We start from the raw sequence: 20046 nt of genomic DNA on the forward strand, positions 1-20046 counted from the left end.
GATTATATACAGTACATAGGACTAACACCCTACATTGGTAGGCAATATATGGTACTACAACTCAATCTACAGATGTGGTGGGCTGGTTGGCTGTGCAGCCCAACTCATGCCCACATACATATATACGTCTAACATTCTATGATCTTTTTAACACAAAAAATTGTAGAACAATGAAGTCCTTGATGTATTGCATAGAGGAGGACTACAATATATAGAGACACAAGAAACCCTAACCCTAATGGGCCGGCAACCCAACAGTGGTGCCGGCCCACACACACTCACACACACATAGTCTAACATCCCCCCGCAGTCGCAACGGGGGCACCACACACGATGAGACTGGAGTAGAGTCCGAAGGTACGAGCCGACGGGTTGAAATCCCCCCGCAGTCGCAACGTCGTGATGGTGCGAATGTTGCGGCTGGAGTAGAGACCGGTGTGTGCTCCAAGAAGACGATAGCCTGTAGACGCCGAGGTAGCCGAAGTCGAGGTGGTCGCGGTCGGGAGACATGTAGCAGAAGCTTGTTCTTCGGGAGGGGTCGACGTTCGAGCGTCAACGATCGGCAAGGCGACACAACAAAAGGACACCGGCAGGCCGACCTTCCTGCTTCTTCGATCGTCCAGACGTCAAGGAGCCCCGCCAGAGAGGCCGACGGCAACGCACGCGTCTGCGCCGGTCATGGTGTCCGCGCCCGCGGCAGAATAGAAGGGGAAACGACAGATCCGGCCGGGAAGGCCACGGCAACGACGGATCCAGCCGGGAAGACGCGATCCAGCCAAAAGGACGACAGATCGAGCCGGAAAGGTCGCAGCAACGTGGATCCGGCCGGGAAGGCCGCGACAGCGACGGATCCAACGAAGGAGATGAAGGGGGTGGGCGGTGGGGCGGGTCCAGCCGGGCAGGGGCCTGCGCCGGACCAGGCAAGGGATGATGACGGCGCTGGCGACGGGAGAAGCTCGAAAGTTTGGCGCTACTTGGTGTCAGCGCGGTCAGTTAGGTGGCCAGCACGATGAGGAGAGCGGCGCGCGCAGGGCGCACGGGAAGGCCGGGGGCATTGCGCATGGGGGGCAGCGGCGCGCAGGATGCGTAGGAAGGCTGGGGGGCACTGCGCGTGGCGGCGGCGCGCAGGAAAGCAGGGGGCGCTGCGCGTGGGGTGCGCAGACGCCGAGGAGGGGCCATCGGGCGTGCCCGAGAGTAGAGGGGAGGGGCTTGTGGCGGGGAAGAGCTCGGCCTGCCTCGGCGGTGGAGCGCTGCGGCGCTGGAGCGCGGACGAGGGCCGTAGGCAGGCGAGGGGCCGCCGGTGCCTGATCCGGTGGGGCAGCGCCGGTGGGGAGGAAGGCAGCAGTCGCGAGGAGGGGCAGAGGCCCGGCGCGGCGGCGTGTGGATCCCACGACTGTGGCGGCCGCGCCCGCGCCCTGGACGCCGACGAGGAGGGGCAGAGGCCCTGCGCGGCGACGTGCAGGGAGGCCTGGGGCGACGGATGGAGAGAGACGGAGGAAGGGAGAACAGGAAGGAGAAGGCCAGCACCGGCTCACCGGCATCCGCGCCGGCCATGGTGCCGGGCGTGACGTCTGGTGGGGCCTCGGGTTCCTGCGCGGGCGTTGGTCTTGGAGTCGCGGCGCGCGCTCCTGGCGCGGGTAGGGTGGCCGACTCGGTCCGGCGCCTGCTCGGGGCTTCGTCCTGGCGGCGCGGTCGGCAGCTGGAGCGGGCGGTTGGGCGCGGGCGCTGCGTGCCTGGGCGCCGTTGGCTTCGGGTGCTCCTGGCGGCGCCTGGGAGAGAGGGAAGGAGAGGTGCCCGTGCACAGCCGCGCCAGTGGAAGGGGCCGCCCCGGGAGGGAGGAGGAGCCTCCCGGGGTCGGCGGCGGCTCAGGTGGGAGGCGACTGCTGGGTGGGAGAGAGCCGCCGGCGGCTGCAGTGGGAAGGGAGGAGGAAAAACCCTAAACCTAGGCTGATACCATGTAGAACAATGAAGTCCTTGATGTATTGCATAGAGGAGGACTACAATATATAGAGACACAGGAAACCCTAACCCTAATGGCCGGCAGCCCAACAGTGGTGCAGGCCCACACACACTCACACACACATAGTCTAACAAAAATAAATCTGTTTGGTGGACTTATTAACATGTACTTTGGACTCTGTTGCTTTGATACTTAATTGAACTTTAGGAGACTATTTGACCAAATCAAAACAACAGGCACATTGTATGCTTTGTGTTCTTTTTTAATGCGATGATATACAGCTCTCCTGCATATTTGAGAAAAAAATGGGGACCTCATGACATTTGCTTTGCTATATTCTTATGAAATCTTCGGTGTGGTGTCATTGTTTCGGTGTATTTGATTCTGGTTATTGAATGTAATTTGCAGATACAACTTCATGAACTCATGGAGACTTTGAGCTCTACAGAGCCACATTACATAAGATGTATAAAACCAAATAGTGTCCTTAAGCCTGGCATTTTTGAGAATACCAATGTTCTGCAGCAGCTTCGATGTTCTGTAAGGAAAATATCCCATACATCTTTGCCAAATTTCTAGATGCTTGTTTTATGATGCAGTTCACTAATGATGCCATCCTAATAGGGTGTTCTTGAAGCCATTAGAATCAGCTGTGCTGGTTATCCCACAAGGAAACTATTTCATGATTTTCTACATCGTTTTCGTGTTCTTGCTCCTGAAATTTTGAAAGAGAAGTAAGCATCATTGTTCTACAACGGAATGCTTGCCCCCTCTCTTTCTGTTCTGTAATTAAGACCATGTTCTTTTCTGATAGAAATGATGAAAAAGTCTCCTGTCAAAAGGTTTTGGACAAAATGGGACTACAGGGTTATCAGGTGAAAAACACTTTACTTACCAATCTCTTCAGCATGTACCAACATGGACAGGTTTCTCCTCTTCACAACTTTTAAAAAATGACAACTTAACTATGTTTTATAACAGGGCGAGTAAACCCTTATCTGAAATGGGTGTAACCATGTTTCCATGAGAATAAATGACCATATCATGAGGTGGACTGGCCTATACTGAAAATTTGGTGGCCTTGTTTTGGGGTGGGGTGGGGCGTGGGTTTGTGTGTGTTTTTTTTTTTCTCGAAAGCGCAGGAGAACTGCGCCTCATAATATATTAAGAAGAGGTAAAAAGGGGGCCAAGAAAGGCCAGTACAAAACAAAACCACCTCCTTACGGAGGCCAGTAAGAAGCATACAAAAAAGAATCCATTAGACTCTACTTATCTCTCAGCTAACGGAACAGCTAGCTGGTAGAGCCCCTTGGCACAAGCAATCTCCCATTGCATCCTTTCCTCATTAGCAGCTCTAAGACTCATGACAACACTCGGGCTGCAGCCATCAAAAACACATTTGTTTCTGTGCTTCCACAAGGTCCAGGCTCCCAGAATTATAAGGGAATCAAGCCCTTTTCTAGTGAGCCCAGCAGCAATATTCCCCACCGACTCCCACTAGCCTAGATATGAGCCAACATCAGGTTGAGGAGCCAAAGAATGCAGGCCAAAATTCCGTAACAACCGGTACCAGAAATCCCTGGAGAAGGAACAAGTAACAAGGAGATGATCAATAGTTTCATCTTCTTGATCACAAAAGGGGCACTTCTTAGGATGACTCAGCCCTCTTTTAGCAAGTCTATCCGCTGTCCAGAGACGATTTTGTGCAACCAGCCAAATGAAGAAACGACATTTTGGCAAGGCCCAAGTTTTCCAAATTTTCTTGTAATGAGGGAAAATTACAGACCCCAAAAAGAAGCCCTCGTAAGCAATCTTTGCTGAGTAGATGCCATTAGGGGCAATACTGAAAACATGTTTATCCTCAACCTCAGGCTGCAGCTGCCAATCTGAAATCATGTCCCATAACTGAAGATACTCTGTTAAGACTCCCACTGTCAGAGGACCTTTAATATCAGAGATCCATTTTCTGTCTGTAATTGCCTCATAGACTGTCCTGCTATTGATAATCCTCTTGGATATAATATTATATAAACTTGGAGTAAGATATTTAATTCGCTTACCATATAACCACTTATCCTTCCAAAACTTTGTATTTGTGCCATCCCCCACCTCAGTAATGACCACCTCCATGAAGAAAGCTCTAGCTTTTCCAGGTACTTTTATGTGGAGATCAGACCAAGGTCGAGTAGGATTAGTCTTCTGCAGCCAGAGCCAACGCATTCGAAGGGCCCAACATAATTCTTGAAAACTAGATATGCCAAGACTTCCAAGCTGCAGTGGTCGGCAAACACGACCCCAGTCTACAAGACAATGACCTCCTCGTAAAGAAAGAGAACTGAAGGAATATTCTATAGATTAATGATTAACTAGGATACAAGCTATATAGGTCATTTGTAGGGTTTCCTCTAACTCTAGTGGGCTAATACATGGCTGGGCTGTAGAGCCCAATACACACATAGGAGCCACAATGTGCCATAATAAAGTAAAAAAGTTTTGAGATGGACGCCTCGGCTCCCTGCCCTGGCAGGTCGTCTCCCTCCTCGGTCCCCCACCCCGCCCGGACGCTTCCCCTCCCCACTCCCCTCTCCACCAGCCCCTCGCCGGTCACCACCCCGGTACCGGCGACCACCTCCTCGTCTTCCACCCCCTCGGCGACTGGGTCCAGTCTGTCACGACGGCTGCTCTCCTAGGATGGGCGGTCCAAGGCCCAGAGATGGTGCAGCGACTCCTCGGCTGGAGGCTCCTCTTCATCTCCACGTTCCTTTAAAGATGCTGTCCTCTCCAGCTCGGTTTGCGCCGCCAGCCCTTCTCCCTCGGCAAGTCTCTGCGCCGTCAGCCCCTCTCCTGTGGCCCCCCCGGTGGATGAGGAAGGCTGGCAGGTGGTTGGTCGTAGGCAGAGGCCTCGGGGTGTGCATCTCCCTCGTCGAGGGTCCCGTGTGGACCTCCGAGGTCGGTGCTACAACTGCCTCTCTACCTCCCACCTCGTTGCTTCCTGTCGGCGGCCTACTCGGTGCCTGCGGTGCTTCAGTTTTGGACACTGGGCGGCAAAGTGCTCATCCCTTCCGGTTGAAGCACAGAAGCTGACAGTGCGGCAGCGTCTGGGCTGCGTCAAGACGCGTCTTCGGGTGCGACAGGAAACCTCCCAGAGGGCTCCGGTGTGGTCGAGGTTTCTTGTGCGACCTCCGGTGTGGCAGAGGCTCTCCAACATGGACTTGGTTCCTTCTCCGGAGGGTAATTTTCAGGAACCGTCTCGCAGAAAGCGCCTCACTTCATCACAGGATCATGCAACGTCAAAGGCATTCGCTGTGGCAGACAACAAGAAGATGTGTTCTCAGCTCATGAGGAAAAAAAGACGGTCCAAACATGGAAAAGGTACAACTGCGCAGGATTTGGGTCCCACTCAGGCATGCCCACCTCCCGCTCCCCTCAGCTGGATTGTTTCAGATCTGAGGTGGCTTGGCCACCCTCTGCCTCCTCCTGTGTTCTGGATTTTTCTGAAGACCTTGCTAGGGAGGAAATTGCCCTTCGTCGTGCTCTGTTCGTCTCTGTGGCTGGTTCACGTCCTGGGGTTTCTGGTTCCGACGAGTTGAAGGAGGTGAGGCATTGTTTTGGTGTCAAGTTGGAGGACATGCGGATTCATCAGACCTACCCTGAAGATTTCCTGTTGTTTCTACCGGATGAAGACACGACAACCAAGGTTCTCAACGAAGGAAGACCTCTGAGGGGACCCCGTTTCAGTTTGCTGCTCAAAAGATGGTCCAGATTTGCTCATGCGTCCTCATCGTCGATGGCTGAGTTGGTTGATGTTAGATTAACAGGCATTCCCCAACATGCTTGGTGTAGATCTACAACTGAACAGTTGCTCAGGGACTCATGTTGGGTTGAAGCATTACATTCAGAAGCTATGGAAATGAGGGATTTTTCAGCCTTGATGGTGAAAACATGGTGTTTTGATCCTGAAAAACTGGTTAGGAAAATGGATTTACACATCTTGGAGGCTGGGATAGATGATCAGGAAAAGAGATTCTTAACCTATAAGATCTCCATTGATATCCTTCCACCTAAGACCCTACAGATGACATCGGCTACCCCACCACCTCCTCCTCCACCTCCGTCGGGAAGGGAACCTGATGATGATGGCCCTGACGATCAAGATCCCCAGAATCGGCGGCGGCCGGTCCCTATTGATCTACGGTGGCCTGTTCAGATGCGTCTGGGCCCACGACTTCCTTTGGGCCGCGCGCATGTGGTAATTATGCCTGGGGGTGACCCGGGAGTTGAGGAGACTGCCCCAGGAGTTGAGGTGACAGCTGGGAGGTACGAGGATCAGTTAGTAATGCACACGGGAGCAGAGGAGTTTTTGTCTCAGCCACCGGTTCGGGTGGAAGTCGAGGAGGATCTTGGGGAGAGTGTGCGTGTTTTGATTCTTCCCGCTGCTGGGATAACTTATGCCCCTGACATTCAGTTGGGAGGGACGCTAGGTCAGGCCACTTCTCCGCACCTGGGAACCTTTGTCTCAGGGCCGCTGGAGAACTTGTGCCATGACTCGCCCCACCAGGACCCATATGATGAAGCTATAACCCTTGATGGGCCGCTGGGATCGTTTGGTCCATCTTCGCCCCACCACAGTCCCTTGGATGGGCCGCTGGAGATGACCAACCTGAACTCGCCTCATCAGCTATCTCCAATATTTAAGGACACTGTGATAGGGATGCTGGGCCTGAATAAATTCTCTTCGCCCCCTCATGTCCAGCCTGAGGAGACGCTGGAGAGAATTGTTTCTGGCTCGCCCCATAAATTCACAGCGGACAGTGAAGGCCCACCAAGTGTTTCTTACTCCTCCGCGACCTTTGGGAAGAAGCAGACTACCACTTCCCTGAAGGTATATACCAGAAAAATGTCAAGAGACAAGGTGTGCCAGGATACTGAGGTTGTTCAGGTGATTGTTGATGGAAGAGGAGATGTTGAGCAGGTCCTGGATAACTTGGCTGAAATGGAGGATGTTAGCTCGGATGTGGAAAAACAGATCAGTTGGTCAAGCTCTGAGTATTTCCTGAACAGAGTTGCTATCAGGCCGGCTGCTCTTTTGCCAAACCCATGCATCAAAGTACACAAGAAGACATCTTCTCCACTCTCATCGCTGGCTGTTCCCCGAAGAAGTCGTAGAGTGGCTGGGGTTGGAGTTGAATTTATCATGCAGGACCTAGGAAGAAGATCAATGAAAAAAGCTTTGGCAACCCTGCACATTATTTCAGAAACTGAGGGCATAAATCAGGAGGCTATGGATGCATACGCCAAACTGTTTTCCCAACCCCTGTCTCAGTGTCATGTCGAAGCCCTTGCAGCCTTGTTTGGCTGGAGTGCTCCTTCTGTTTTGGAGCCTTGAGTAGGTTCTTGTGCTGGTTGCTCCCTTGCTGTAATTCTTTAATGGACCCTTCAAAAATCCTTGTTTGGAATGTTAGAGGCTTGAACTCATCTGTAAGACAAGACTCTGTGAGGGATTTTGTTGAAACTGTTAGGGTGGATGTTGTTTATCTACAGGAGACTAAAATGCAGAATATCTCCTACCATACCATTCTTTCCATGCTGGGTTCTAATTTCAGTGAATACATTTTCCTCCCTGCTGTTGGAGTTAGTGGGGGCATTTTGGTTGCATGGAGACACAATCTTAAATCGACTGGGCAGAGCAGAATTGATAACCATAGTGTGTCGGTTCAGTTTTGTAAAGAGAATGGGACTGCATGGTGGCTAACCTGTGTGTATGGGCCGCAAGGGGATGCTGAGAAGCTGCTATTTATGCAGGAATTAAGAGATATCAGGACCACTTGTTTAGGGCCTTGGATGTTGGCTGGGGACTTCAATCTCATCTACAGTACCTCTGACAAGAATACCAATCATTTCAACAGAGCTATAATGAATAGGTTCAAAAGATTAATTGAAGACTTAGCCCTGAAAGAAATTCCCTTGCATGGGAGACGATATACTTGGTCCAACCAGCAAGTAAATCCAGTTCTTGTCAAGCTGGATAGGGTGTTCTGCTCAGTGGACTGGGAAATACTATTTCCAAATGTCCTCCTTCAAAGTACTGCCTACCAAGATTCTGACCACTGCCCTCTCATCCCGGGACTTACAGATAACAGAATTGGAAGAAGGCGTTTCCATTTTGAGGCCTTCTGGACAAAACTTGATGATTTTCAGGATACTGTTGCGGAAGTTTGGAACTCAGTTCAGGCTACTACTTGCCCCTTCAATACCTTGGACCGAAAGCTGAAAGAAACGGCTAAAAAATTGCAGACATGGAGTGATAGAAAAGTTGGACATGTGAGATCCCAGCTTGCTCTAGCCAAGGAAATTCTGCACAAGTTAGAGATGGCCCAAGATGGACGTATTCTCAGCCCAGCTGAATTCTGGCTTAAGAACAAGCTTAAAAAGTAGTCCCTACTGCTTTCCTCCTTTAAACGTACTATGGCACGTTTGAGGGCTAGGATTTCTTGGTTAAGAGATGGAGATGCAAATACGAAGTTGTTCCATTTACATGCTCGTCGTCGCAAAAGAAAAAATTTTGTGGCTAGATTGGTCGACGGAAATCAGATCCTAACTAGTCATATTGGAAAACTGAGTGTATCGATTCTTTCTACACCAATCTCTTGTGGACCAGTGAAAACAGGGAGAGAAGTATTAATCTAGAGAATTTGGGAATGCCGTCCTATGATTTGTCTGAGTTGGAAGCCCCTTTTTCAGAGCAGGAAGTTTGGGAGGTCATCAAACTGCTTCCTTCAGATAAGGCACCTGGGCCTGACGGCTTCACTGGGAGGTTCTATAGGGCATGTTGGGACATAATCAAAGCTGATGTCATGGCTGCCATTTCTGCTGTTTGGGGAAGAAAGTTTGAGAATTTTGGTTGGCTAAACTCAGCATATATCACATTGATCCCTAAAATGGATGGGGCTGAAAATGTTAAAGATTTCAGGCCCATTAGCTTGGTTCATAGTTTTGGGAAATTAATCACCAAAATCCTTGCATCTAGACTGTCCAAGAGGCTTCATGAGATGATATTACCAAATCAGAGTGCTTTTATTAAAGGAAGGTTCATCCAGGACAACTTTATGCTTGTTCAACAAACCACAGTTTCTTCATCAACAGCACAAAGCATGTATGCTGCTGAAACTGGACATTACCAAAGTCTTTGATTCAGTGTCCTGGCCATTCTTGATTGAAGTAATGCGACACCTGGGCTTTGGTCAAATTTGGTGAGATCTCATTAGTGGGTTATTAGTCACCTCCTCTACTCAAGTTTTGTTGAATGGTGTTCCAGGTTGTCGTATTATACATAGGAGGGGCCTTCGTCAGGGTGATCCTCTCTCACCCATGCTGTTTATTTTAGTAATGGATGTTCTAGGATTCCTGTTCTTGAAGGCTGAAGAAGAGGGGCTGCTGCAGCAGCTTTCATGTAGAAAGAAACTTCACAGGGTCTCCATGTATGCAGATGACGTTGCTCTCTTCTTGCACCCATCTACAACTGATATGGTCCTCTCTCTTGATATTTTAAAACTGTTTGGGGATGCATCTGGGTTACATAATAATGCACAGAAGTCAAAGGTCTATCCTATAAGGTGCTCTGAACAAGACTTGGCAGCTGCCCAGAACATGCTTCCAGGGGATATTTCTGCATTCCCCTGCACTTATTTGGGGCTGCCTCTTTCCTTGCACAAGTTGTCCAAGCAGCAGTTCCAACCAATTGTTGAGAAGATTGCTGATCAGCTCCCCAATTGGAAGGCAGATCTCATGACTCGAGCTGGGAGGAGAGTGCAGGTTCAGCATGTTCTAACAAGTATGTTGGTCTACCTTGCTATGGCAGTTGACATTCCAAAATGGGGTCTGGATGCAATTGATAAAATACGCAGGGGCTTTCTTTGGAGGGGCCGGAAGGAGGCGAGAGGAGGTCATTGTCTTGTCGCCTGGGGTCGTGTTTGCCGACCACTGCAGCTTGGAGGTCTTGGCATATCTAGTTTTCCAGAATTATGTTGGGCCCTTCGAATGCGTTGGCTCTGGCTGCAGAAGACTGATCCTACTTGCCCTTAGTCTGATCTCCACATAAAAGTACCTAGAAAAGCTAGAGCTTTCTTCATGGAGGCGGTCATTACTGAGGTGGGGGATGGCACAAATACAAAGTTTTGGAAGGATAAGTGGTTATATGGTAAGCGAATTAAAGATCTTACTCCAAGTTTATATAATATTATACCCAAGAGGATTATCAATAGCAGGACAATTTATGAGGCAATTACAGACAGAAAATGGATCTCTGATATTAAAGGTCCTCTGACAGTGGGAGTCTTAACAAATTATCTTCAGTTGTGGGTAGGGATGGCAACGGGTCGGATTTTGTTTGGGTATAATAATACCCGACCCGAAATTGTACCTGAGACTTCTACAAATATCCATACCCACCAACCCAATCGGGCGAGAAACTGTACCTGTACCCGTGTATCCACCGGGTATCGAGTATCCAGTGGATATGTTACTGTAGACTAAATAACATTCAATTAGTGTTATAATAAATACATAAAATATTTTAGTTTCCATCTAAGCACTAGTACAACACGAGAATGACTATATTTGGCTACACGTCGATACAATATCTAAACTCATAATTATCGCATCCAATATATTTAAATTCGAGTATAGAGAATAAAAGCTTAATGAGTTCATGACAGTTGAGAGTCACAATATAACATTGTCAATGTCTCATTGATCTCTAGTACATTACAGTTGACTGTTAGCACAAATTAATATTTATTAATCAACAACACACGCGCCATGATAAATTGATAAATAAAAACAGCATGCAACAACCAGCTCCAGCAGCCCGTGACATGGTTTATAGTAGCAGCAGCCTGCCGCCAGCAACAGCAGCCCCTGGTCGTGTCTGTGTCCATGGTGAAGTAGCAGCAACCAGCACGCAACAAAACCAGGATTGATGTGTATTTTTTTTTGGCTCCATTCTATTATGGTCCTTAATTTTTAGTGGATGTAGCACTTTTAAAGAGGTATATTGATATCTCGGATATCCACTGGATACCCGCGGGTAAAGTATTTTACCCATACCTGACCCGATATATTTCGGGTATCCTACCCGGTAGGACCCGTGGGTATCCATACCCACGGGTCCAACTGCCATCCCTAGTTGTGGGACATGACTTCAGGTTGGCAGCTGCAGCCTGAGGTTGATGATAAACATGTTTTCAGTATTGCTCCTAATAGCATCTATTCAGCAAAGATTGCTTACGAGGGCTTCTTTTTGGGGTCTGTATTTTTCCCTCATTACCAGAAAATTTGGAAAACTTGGGCCTTGCCAAAATGCCGTTTCTTCATCTGGCTGGTTGCACAAAATCGTCTCTGGACAACGGATAGACTTGCTAAAAGAGAGCTGAGTCATCCTGAGAAGTGCCCCTTTTGTGATCAAGAAGATGAAACTATTGATCATCTCCTTGTTACCTGTTCCTTCTCCAGGGAATTCTGGTACCTGTTGTTACGGAATTTTGGTCTGCATTCTTTGGCTTCTCAACCTGATGTTGGCTCATATCTAGGCTGGTGGGAATCAGTGGGGAATATTGCTGCTGGGCTCACTAGAAAAGGGCTTGATTCCCTTATCATTCTGGGAGCCTGGACCTTGTGGAAACATAGAAACAAATGCGTTTTTGATGGCTGCAACTCCAGTGTTGCCATGAGTCTTAGAGCTGCTAATGAGGAAATGATGCAATGGGAGATTGCTGGTGCCAAGGGGCTCTGCCATCTAGCTGTACCTTTAGCTGAGAGCTAAGGAGAGTCTAATGGATTCTTTTATGTATGCTTCTTACTGGCCTCCGTAAGGAGGCTGTTTTATACTGCCTTTCTTGGCCCCCTTTTTATCTCTTCTTAATATATTATGAGGCGTAGTTCTCCTGCGCTTTCGAGAAAAAAAAAATGTGCCATAATAAACAGTCTAACAGTTAGGAGAACGAATGGGCAGGTCATATGACAGATCGGCATAATTTTTGGGTTTCAGTAGGGCTCTAGGGTATGTTATGTTCTAAGCTGGCAAGTTCAATTGATTCGAGTTAAAAGCCATTTTATTTTAGTTGTATGTAGACCACATGAATTACCAAAAAGGTTCAAAGAATAAGGCAGTGAGTTCACTGGAACGGGTGGAACTTAAAATCCTGGTTAATCACTTTTTGTTTAAGATTATTTCTTCATACATTTGAGTCACAAAAGATTTTATCTTAGTTTCATATAAAATTGTATGTTAATTTTATATACTCATTGCTCTCATTCCGTAAAATATGTTCTGAGCAACAGATAGGAAGAACTAAGGTATTCCTGAGGGCTGGTCAAATGGCTGATCTGGATGCCAGAAGAACAGAGATGCGAAACAATGCAGCAAAAGGCGTTCAGAGTCAATTCCGTACTCATGTTGCTCGTGAGCAGTTCCTAGTACTACGGGACACATCTATTTATTTGCAATCTTTCGTTAGAGGTAAACTCTTTCCGTATAGCCCTGGGTGTAAAATGCATGCTTATGGAGTCATAGTGGAGCCTTGTACATATACTAAGATCTTTATTTTCAATTACAGCCAGATTGGCATGTAAGCAACATGAATTCCTGAGACAACAAGCAGCAGCTTTGAGAATTCAGAAAAATGCACGATGGTATTTTGCCTGGAAAACTTATTACCAACTACGATTGTCAGCCATTACATTGCAGGCCGGGCTAAGGTCCATGGCAGCTCGTAATGAGTTCACCTTTAGAAAGAAAAATAAAGCTTCAGTCCATATCCAGGTAGGTTAGCACTTATAGCAATTCACTGCTATTTTCACTTATTATACTGCAGATGGATATTAATCTCCTGTCAGAAGTCGCTATTATGTGTTCTCAATTTTTTTTATTCTGTTTGAACCATCAATATGAGATTCCTTTCCTGCAGTCCCAGTGGCGATGCCACCGAGATTACTCAAATTATATGAATTTGAAGAGAGCCGCACTAACATATCAGTGTGCTTGGCGAAGAAGGGTTGCTAGGAAGGAGCTGAGGAAGCTCAAACTGGTACTTGACCAACTATTATAGTATTCATTCTGTAAAATTTCTTCTAAGTTTGTTATGGGATGCATGCTTTTTAGGCTGCAAGAGATACACAGGCTCTAAAGGTGGCCAAAGAGAAACTTGAGGAACGTGTGGAAGAGCTAACAAGTCGCCTGGACCGCGAAAAGAAACTAAGGGTCAATACTTGGTCTTGAACAATATTTAAATACTTGTTATGTGTGCCTATTCTTTTAACCCAGAAGTACATCATGTTGCATCCTGTATTGGCACATGGTGCAACTGCAGTTTTCATGCTTATAGACATAGCATCTATGGATCATACTTGTGTGTATTCAATTTACAGGCTGATTTGGAGAAGTCTAAAGCAGATGAAGTTTCCAAATTGAAAGAAGCTCTTCATGAGATGGAGCAGCGAGTAGAAGAAGTGAAAGCGATGCAGGAACAAGAATCAGCAAAAAAGGCTGTTGAAGAAGCTCTAGCTCAAGAAAGAGAAAAGATCAGTTTATTGACTACTGAAATTGAGGGCCTAAAGGCATGTTCTTCATCTATAATATTCTGCTTTGTTGCAACTGATCTACAAGCAGAAGGATTCAAACAAGGACCAATCTTTTCTGTTTTATCAAATGGATAATCTTAAGTTCATACACTTAATAGTATGCGAACATAACATTTCTCTTAGAATTTAATTAAGTTGTACCCTAAACTTAGCATGTTAGGCATTGCTAAGAATGATTGACAATGTGTGCATGCTATTATTACAGGTTCTGCTAGTAGCTGAACGAGAGGAGAATGATAAAATGAAGAAAGCGCATGCTAATGCTCTGGAAACAAATGAAGAGTTAAATAAGGAAGTCAGTGATGCAGATGAAAAGATCAAACAATTTAGTGATACTGTAAGAAGGTTTGTTGCTTAAATTCCTGAACTTCATGACATTGTTTCTTGACTCTTATACAGAGCTGGTCCACATGCATTTAGTATTCAGGTTCTTTTTTTTTGAAACATAATTTAGTGTTCAGGTTCTAGCAGTGATGGAATAGAAATCATTATTGCAGCGGCATTATCAGACAAACATATCCACTATCCTAGTGGAGTTTTTTTTTCCAGCATGCATGAGAGATGTGTATCATTATATTAAGAAGAGAAGAAAAAAACCATACAACAAAGGAGGTTTATAGAAACTCCGACAACTCCACATGACCCCCTCTAAGCTTTTAGACCAAGGACATAGGCCTGCCCAAAGAGGGGAAACTAGCCCCTTGATTGACCAGAAAAAAACAGGATTCACCCATTGGTTGGCTGGAGGGCTAGGATGCTAGAAAGTTCCCGGGCTCCAGCCAAACTCCAACGGTTGATCTCATCCTTGACCCAACTGAAGACCTCACTAATGTTAGGCTGAATTCCATCGAAGACACATTGATTACGGTGGTTCCAAATGCCCAGGCTCCCAGAATGATAATGGAACCGAAGCCTTTTTGCACTGGTACAGTAATTGCCCTGTTTGCTCCTTCCCACCATTCGTCAAAGCAAGAACTGCCATGTTGAGGAGAAAGTTTCTCGAGATCAACTGCCTTAAGGATGTTGTACCAAACCTGCCGGGAGAAGACACAAGAAACAAGCAGATGGTTCATTATCTCCTCTTCTTGATCACATAGCAAGCATCTATGTGGGTGGGGCAAACCTCTTTTAGCAAGCCGGTTTGCAGTCCAACACCTGTCAAGTGCCACAAGCCACATGAAGAATTTGCACTTCCCTGGTGCCCAACTTTTCCATATCCTCTCCCATGGCCTAATTGTGTTGATGCAATAAATAATCCCTCATAAGCTGATTTGACAGAATATATTCCTGAAATAGAGAGCTGCCAAATATGTTTGTCCTCCACTTCTGGTTGTAGAGTCCAATCTGCAAGGACGTCCCACAACATTAGGTATTCTGCCAAAATTGCTACTATAAGTGGTCCTTTTATGTCTTGCACCCACCCACTTGTCAGTACTGAGGTGGAGGCGTGAGGATGCGTGGGCGCGGGCAAGGTGCGCGGGAAAAGTAAATCAATCGTTTGAATTTGTTGTGTCGTGTGGGCCGTATGGGCAGTGTAAGTGAGTTTGGAGGCCGTATTGGCCTGCTAAGGGAAGTACTTAAACATTGTAATAAGGTGACTTGAGGATTAAGAAAGAAGAGAAAGTGAGAAACAGAAACCAACCACATACTTGCGTCTCTCGGCCTAGCGCCGACCGTGATTGCTCACGCCAGCGGCGACGCACCGTCTACCACGGGCATCACACCACTTTATTCCTGTTTGAGGATCATAGACACTCCTTTTTTGGCCCTTGCAGAGATCAACTCAGCTAAATGAGGTGTTAGTTGATGAATACTTTGACCATGTATCCATTTATCTGTCCAGAACAATGTAGTCTTTCCATTGCCTATCTCTGAAGTCTGAACTAATTGCCATTGAAAAGAAAGCTTGAACAGAGGGATGCACTTGTATTTGAAAAGATGCCCATGACCGGTTTGGTTGTCTTTTGAAGCCGTAGCCAATGCATTCTAAGATCCCAGCTCATCAGTTGTAAATGAGAGATACCCAGCCCTCCAAATTATGTTGCCCGAGTGACCTTGAGTTCAAAATTAGTTTGCTGCCATAATGAGATTTGAACTTACAACTGTCTTGAATTTGGAAAAAAAGAACTTAAATATGTTGAAGGGGTGTTCCCTTGTCATTGTTGTTTAAGGAGCCATGATTAGAAATCCATATATAATTCAATGCAGAATGCACATGCTCATGCATAGAATGGTAGAAGCACATAAATTTCCACGTTCGTATATTGTTTCATGTGACAATTGGATTTTATTTGCATGATACACACCTATTCATTTGGGACAAGGAATTGAACCACTCTGACTGTTGCAGATCTAGAATCTTATTTCCAGGGGTACTACATAATGTATGTTGTTATTTGAAACAATTAGGGTCTTGTTAATTTAAACATTTGACTATTTGAGAGGTTGTATTTTCTTATCTAGATTCACTCCATAGGTTCCAATTGCTCCAGAAATTGTCATGTGTTTCTGAATCTGATAGGTGGTAAAGTTCTGCATTTTGAGCATTACTCTGAGTCTCTGATAATTCAAAGTTTTTTTTTCTGTATTGGCACAGACTAGAAGGGACTGTAAGCGAACATGAGGGCCTTTTGCTAACTGAAAGGCAACAAAATGAAGCAGCTAATGCTGCACTTGCTGAATCTCAAGCGAGAAATGAAGCACTGGTAAGCAAGCTTGAAGATGCTGTGAAACAAAATGATCTCCTCCATGAAGCTGACCAAAGGTTAGTGTTTATTCCAGAAAGTAATGTGGCCAACTCTGCAAACTGTAGCATCATCAATAATCCCTAATTTGCATATCTATAAGGTCATAGCTATTCTTTAAGAACAAAAAATAGCCCAATAACACAGTGGCATTAATTATTGTTAGCTGTACAGATTAATCTTTTTTCTTTTCATCCTTCTATATGTGTTCCATATAGTTTGCATCTTGTTGAATGCAGATTTCAAGAAGCTACAAAAAATTTGGAATCTTCACTGACATTTGAGAAGCAACGACATGAGGCAAATTTGATAGAATTAGCTGAAGCACGAGAAAAGATTGAAGAACTTCAAAGAGAAGTTGGGGACACTGATGAAAAATTCACCCTGCTTCAGACTAGTATACAAAGGTTTTTCTTTTATTCCCTTTTGCAAGAGTTCTAACCTCCTGTGATAATGCATTGAGTTTTTTAGATAACTTTTAATTATAAATATACAATGTCTAGATTAATTTGCATGAAAAAGGGGAAAGGATTAACCCCTCACAAGACTAATAATTATTTCTTTCTTTGATGGGTGGACATAGCGTTGAAGAAAGGTTAAGAGAGAAGGATGCTCTATTGACAACAGAAAGACTAGAAAGTGAAGCAACTAAGAAATCACTAAATGAATCTGAGGATAGAAACCAGGACTTACTACTGAAAATTGAAATTGCTCAGAAAGACATTGCTCACTTCCAAGAAACCGTCCGAAGGTATGTTGCTTAATGGTTAACTTGCCCTATTTTGTGCTTGAGGGCGGTTCATTTCTGATTTGTTTCCTGATTATGCAGTCATGATCTTGTTAATAAATCAATCTACATGTCGCTATTCTCTTAGCTTATATTTTGTTCCCATTGGTTTAGACATGAAGAAAATATGGCAGCACTGGAAACTTCGTTGAGATCTGAAAGGCAGCAAAATGATGCAATCATGAAACAACTAGCTGAATCTCAGGGGGAAATAGGAGAGCTGCAAAGGAAGCTTGAAGATGCTGATGCCAGAAATGGGCTTCTTCAAGATTCTTTACAGAGGTTCCATTATTACCTTGTATCGATATCAAGTGTTATCGCTATTCTCTTAGCTTATATTTTGTTCCCATTGGTTTAGACATGAAGAAAATATGGCAGCACTGGAAACTTCGTTGAGATCTGAAAGGCAGCAAAATGATGCAATCATGAAACAACTAGCTGAATCTCAGGGGGAAATAGGAGAGCTGCAAAGGAAGCTTGAAGATGCTGATGCCAGAAATGGGCTTCTTCAAGATTCTTTACAGAGGTTCCATTATTACCTTGTATCGATATCCAGTGTTTGTCGCTATTCTCTTAGCTTATATTTTGTTCCCATTGGTTTAGACATGAAGAAAATATGGCAGCACTGGAAACTTCGTTGAGATCTGAAAGGCAGCAAAATGATGCAATCATGAAACAACTAGCTGAATCTCAGGGGGAAATAGGAGAGCTGCAAAGGAAGCTTGAAGATGCTGATGCCAGAAATGGGCTTCTTCAAGATTCTTTACAGAGGTTCCATTATTACCTTGTACCGATATCCAGTGTGATGTTCCAGTTGCCCTGTTATCCTTCTGTCAAAATCACACATCATGTTAGTGAACTCATATGGGTAAACTATTGCCCTGTAAGTCTGTAGTCTATTTCTTTTTCAAGAAAAACAGTTTGCTAAATAAATTTAAGAAAAATCAAGAAATAAGTAAAGAAGTTACAAAAACATTACTCTCCCATTTCATTTTATAGGTCGTTTTGGCTTTTCTAGATATACAACTTTTATTATGTATCAACTATTTAGACATATAGTATATCTAGGTGCATAGCAAAAGCTATGTACCTAGAAAAGTCAAAATGACCTATAATTTGGAACAGCAAATGGTATGAGTTAGATAGAAAGATGAATAACTTAAAAAGGGAAGATGTTGAACATGGTTAAATTTGCTCAGTTGCATGCTCGATTAGATTATCACAAAGGACATGATTACCTTAGGGGGTGTTTGGTCTCCCTAACTAAAATTTACTCTGTGTCACTTCAGATATTTGAATGCCAATTACGAGTATTAAATACAGTCTAATTGCAAAACTAATTACACAGACGAGGACTGAACGGCAAGACGAAACTAGTAAGCCTAATTAGTCTGAGAATGAACTAAACTTTAGTCTGAGAGACCAAAACTTCCACTGTTTTTTAAGTAGAAGTTTTGTGTTTACATCGTCTCACATATGTGTTAGCATCAACATTCCTTTAAAATTAGCCCAAAGCTATCTCTGAACCAGAGGGTACAGCTTATCCTGTTGTTTTTTCCATCCTTTCTTCTTGTCCCTATCCCTATGGAGTAAAGGTTGAAACACCAGCAAAGTTCGAGCAGAAGTGAAGAATTCGAAAAAAGCACTTACCAGGTCTGAAAGAGAAAATTTTAAGTTGATTATGGAAGCCGAAGGCACTGCCAAAAAATTTCAGCTATTTGATTCCATAATAGATGGTCATCTAGTGGCATCTTTTTTGTTGTTGAAGAATTGCAGCATCATGAAAATTTGATATACATGTTACCAACTGCAAAATGACAAAAATATGTGGTAAGGAGAATCGTAGATCCTGGTAAGAAAACAAAGTTGTGAGTGATAATTGGTTTACCAGCTACTGTAAGCTTGTCAAGTATACACTACTCATTCTTGATGATCTAGTACTGCTTTTAGCTTTCAGAGGAGAATCAAGTTTTCTTTTTTTTTTCTTAGAGATCCCAATGTTGTTTTTAGTAATCTATTTTCTGTGAGGCTTTTTGAGTAGTCACATTGTATTTTTTCTCAATACACCTCAGACTTGAAGACGATGCTACTACAAGAGAAGCTTTAATGGAAACTGAAAGGAAAGAAACTGAAATGACAAAAAAGACACTGACTGAAGCTCTGGATCAAATCGAGGAATTAGTCAAAGAAGTTGAGTGTGCTAACCACAGTGTGCATCAGCTTCAAGATAGTATGCAGAGGTACTGCAACATAGCAGTCGTTTATGGTACCTAATTTTATTTCTTAGTTTTTTTACCATTTTTATCCATGAACGCAGAATGGAGCAAACCGCAGTTGCAAGGGAAGCAACTTTACTAGCAGAACATCAGGAAAAAGATGCGACATCAAAAGCATTAGCAGAGGCACAAGGGAGGATTGAAGGTTTACTGAAGGAAATTTATTCTGCTAATAGAAAAAATGATCAACTTCAAAGTACTATAGAAAGGTTTGTTGTTTTTATTACCAGAAAATCACTTATGTACCCTGTGTTTACCCCCATTTGCAAACATCTTGTTGAATGTGGGGGCTCATTACAACTATTGAGTGCTCGTGTGCTCTCGTAATCTTCCTCTCAACTTTGATAGTGTTGTCAGTGGCTGTGCCTAATATGGACTAGATGTTGCAGCTATTAGCTCATGCCTGCACAGAATAGTTGGAGTGGAAGAGAACTCTGTGAATGGGATGATGATGTTGATATTGTTGGAAGAGTTGAAACCCGGACCCATTGAGTAGGCTGTGTTACATATATTAGAGTTTCATGGACTGAGCTCAAGGCCCATAACACTTACAAAGAATACTAGTGAGGGGCCCATAACATATAGATGGCGCTGACGTTGTCACAGTAGACTAGTGTGCTGTTGGTGAGGAGGCTATGAAGC

General features: G+C 44.9%; 1 protein-coding gene across 12 annotated transcripts in view; it reads left to right on the plus strand.

Annotated features, from left to right (window-relative positions):
* Positions 1–20046, plus strand: part of LOC100216838 (myosin-17) — a 64889-nt gene that overhangs the window by 21680 nt on the left and 23163 nt on the right. For 11 of the 12 annotated variants that reach the window (XR_002267797.3, XM_008676890.4, XM_035965689.1 and 8 more), the window contains exons 17-33: positions 2369–2500; positions 2585–2694; positions 2775–2835; positions 12299–12476; positions 12574–12779; positions 12925–13044; positions 13119–13217; positions 13385–13573; positions 13803–13942; positions 16194–16361; positions 16581–16748; positions 16925–17092; positions 17243–17410; positions 17487–17654; positions 17732–17899; positions 19201–19368; positions 19446–19613. Coding sequence is in view for 11 of the 12 variants with exons in the window: in XM_008676890.4 (XP_008675112.1) it covers positions 2369–2500; positions 2585–2694; positions 2775–2835; positions 12299–12476; positions 12574–12779; positions 12925–13044; positions 13119–13217; positions 13385–13573; positions 13803–13942; positions 16194–16361; positions 16581–16748; positions 16925–17092; positions 17243–17410; positions 17487–17654; positions 17732–17899; positions 19201–19368; positions 19446–19613 (2579 nt within the window). In the remaining variant the exon portion in view is untranslated. The remainder of the gene's footprint in view (positions 1–2368; positions 2501–2584; positions 2695–2774; positions 2836–12298; positions 12477–12573; positions 12780–12924; positions 13045–13118; positions 13218–13384; positions 13574–13802; positions 13943–16193; positions 16362–16580; positions 16749–16924; positions 17093–17242; positions 17411–17486; positions 17655–17731; positions 17900–19200; positions 19369–19445; positions 19614–20046) is intronic. The other variant, XM_020549522.2, reaches the window with a different exon arrangement.

The sequence above is a fragment of the Zea mays genome, chromosome 3 (assembly GCF_902167145.1).
Source record: "Zea mays cultivar B73 chromosome 3, Zm-B73-REFERENCE-NAM-5.0, whole genome shotgun sequence".
Taxonomy (NCBI): domain Eukaryota; kingdom Viridiplantae; phylum Streptophyta; class Magnoliopsida; order Poales; family Poaceae; genus Zea; species Zea mays.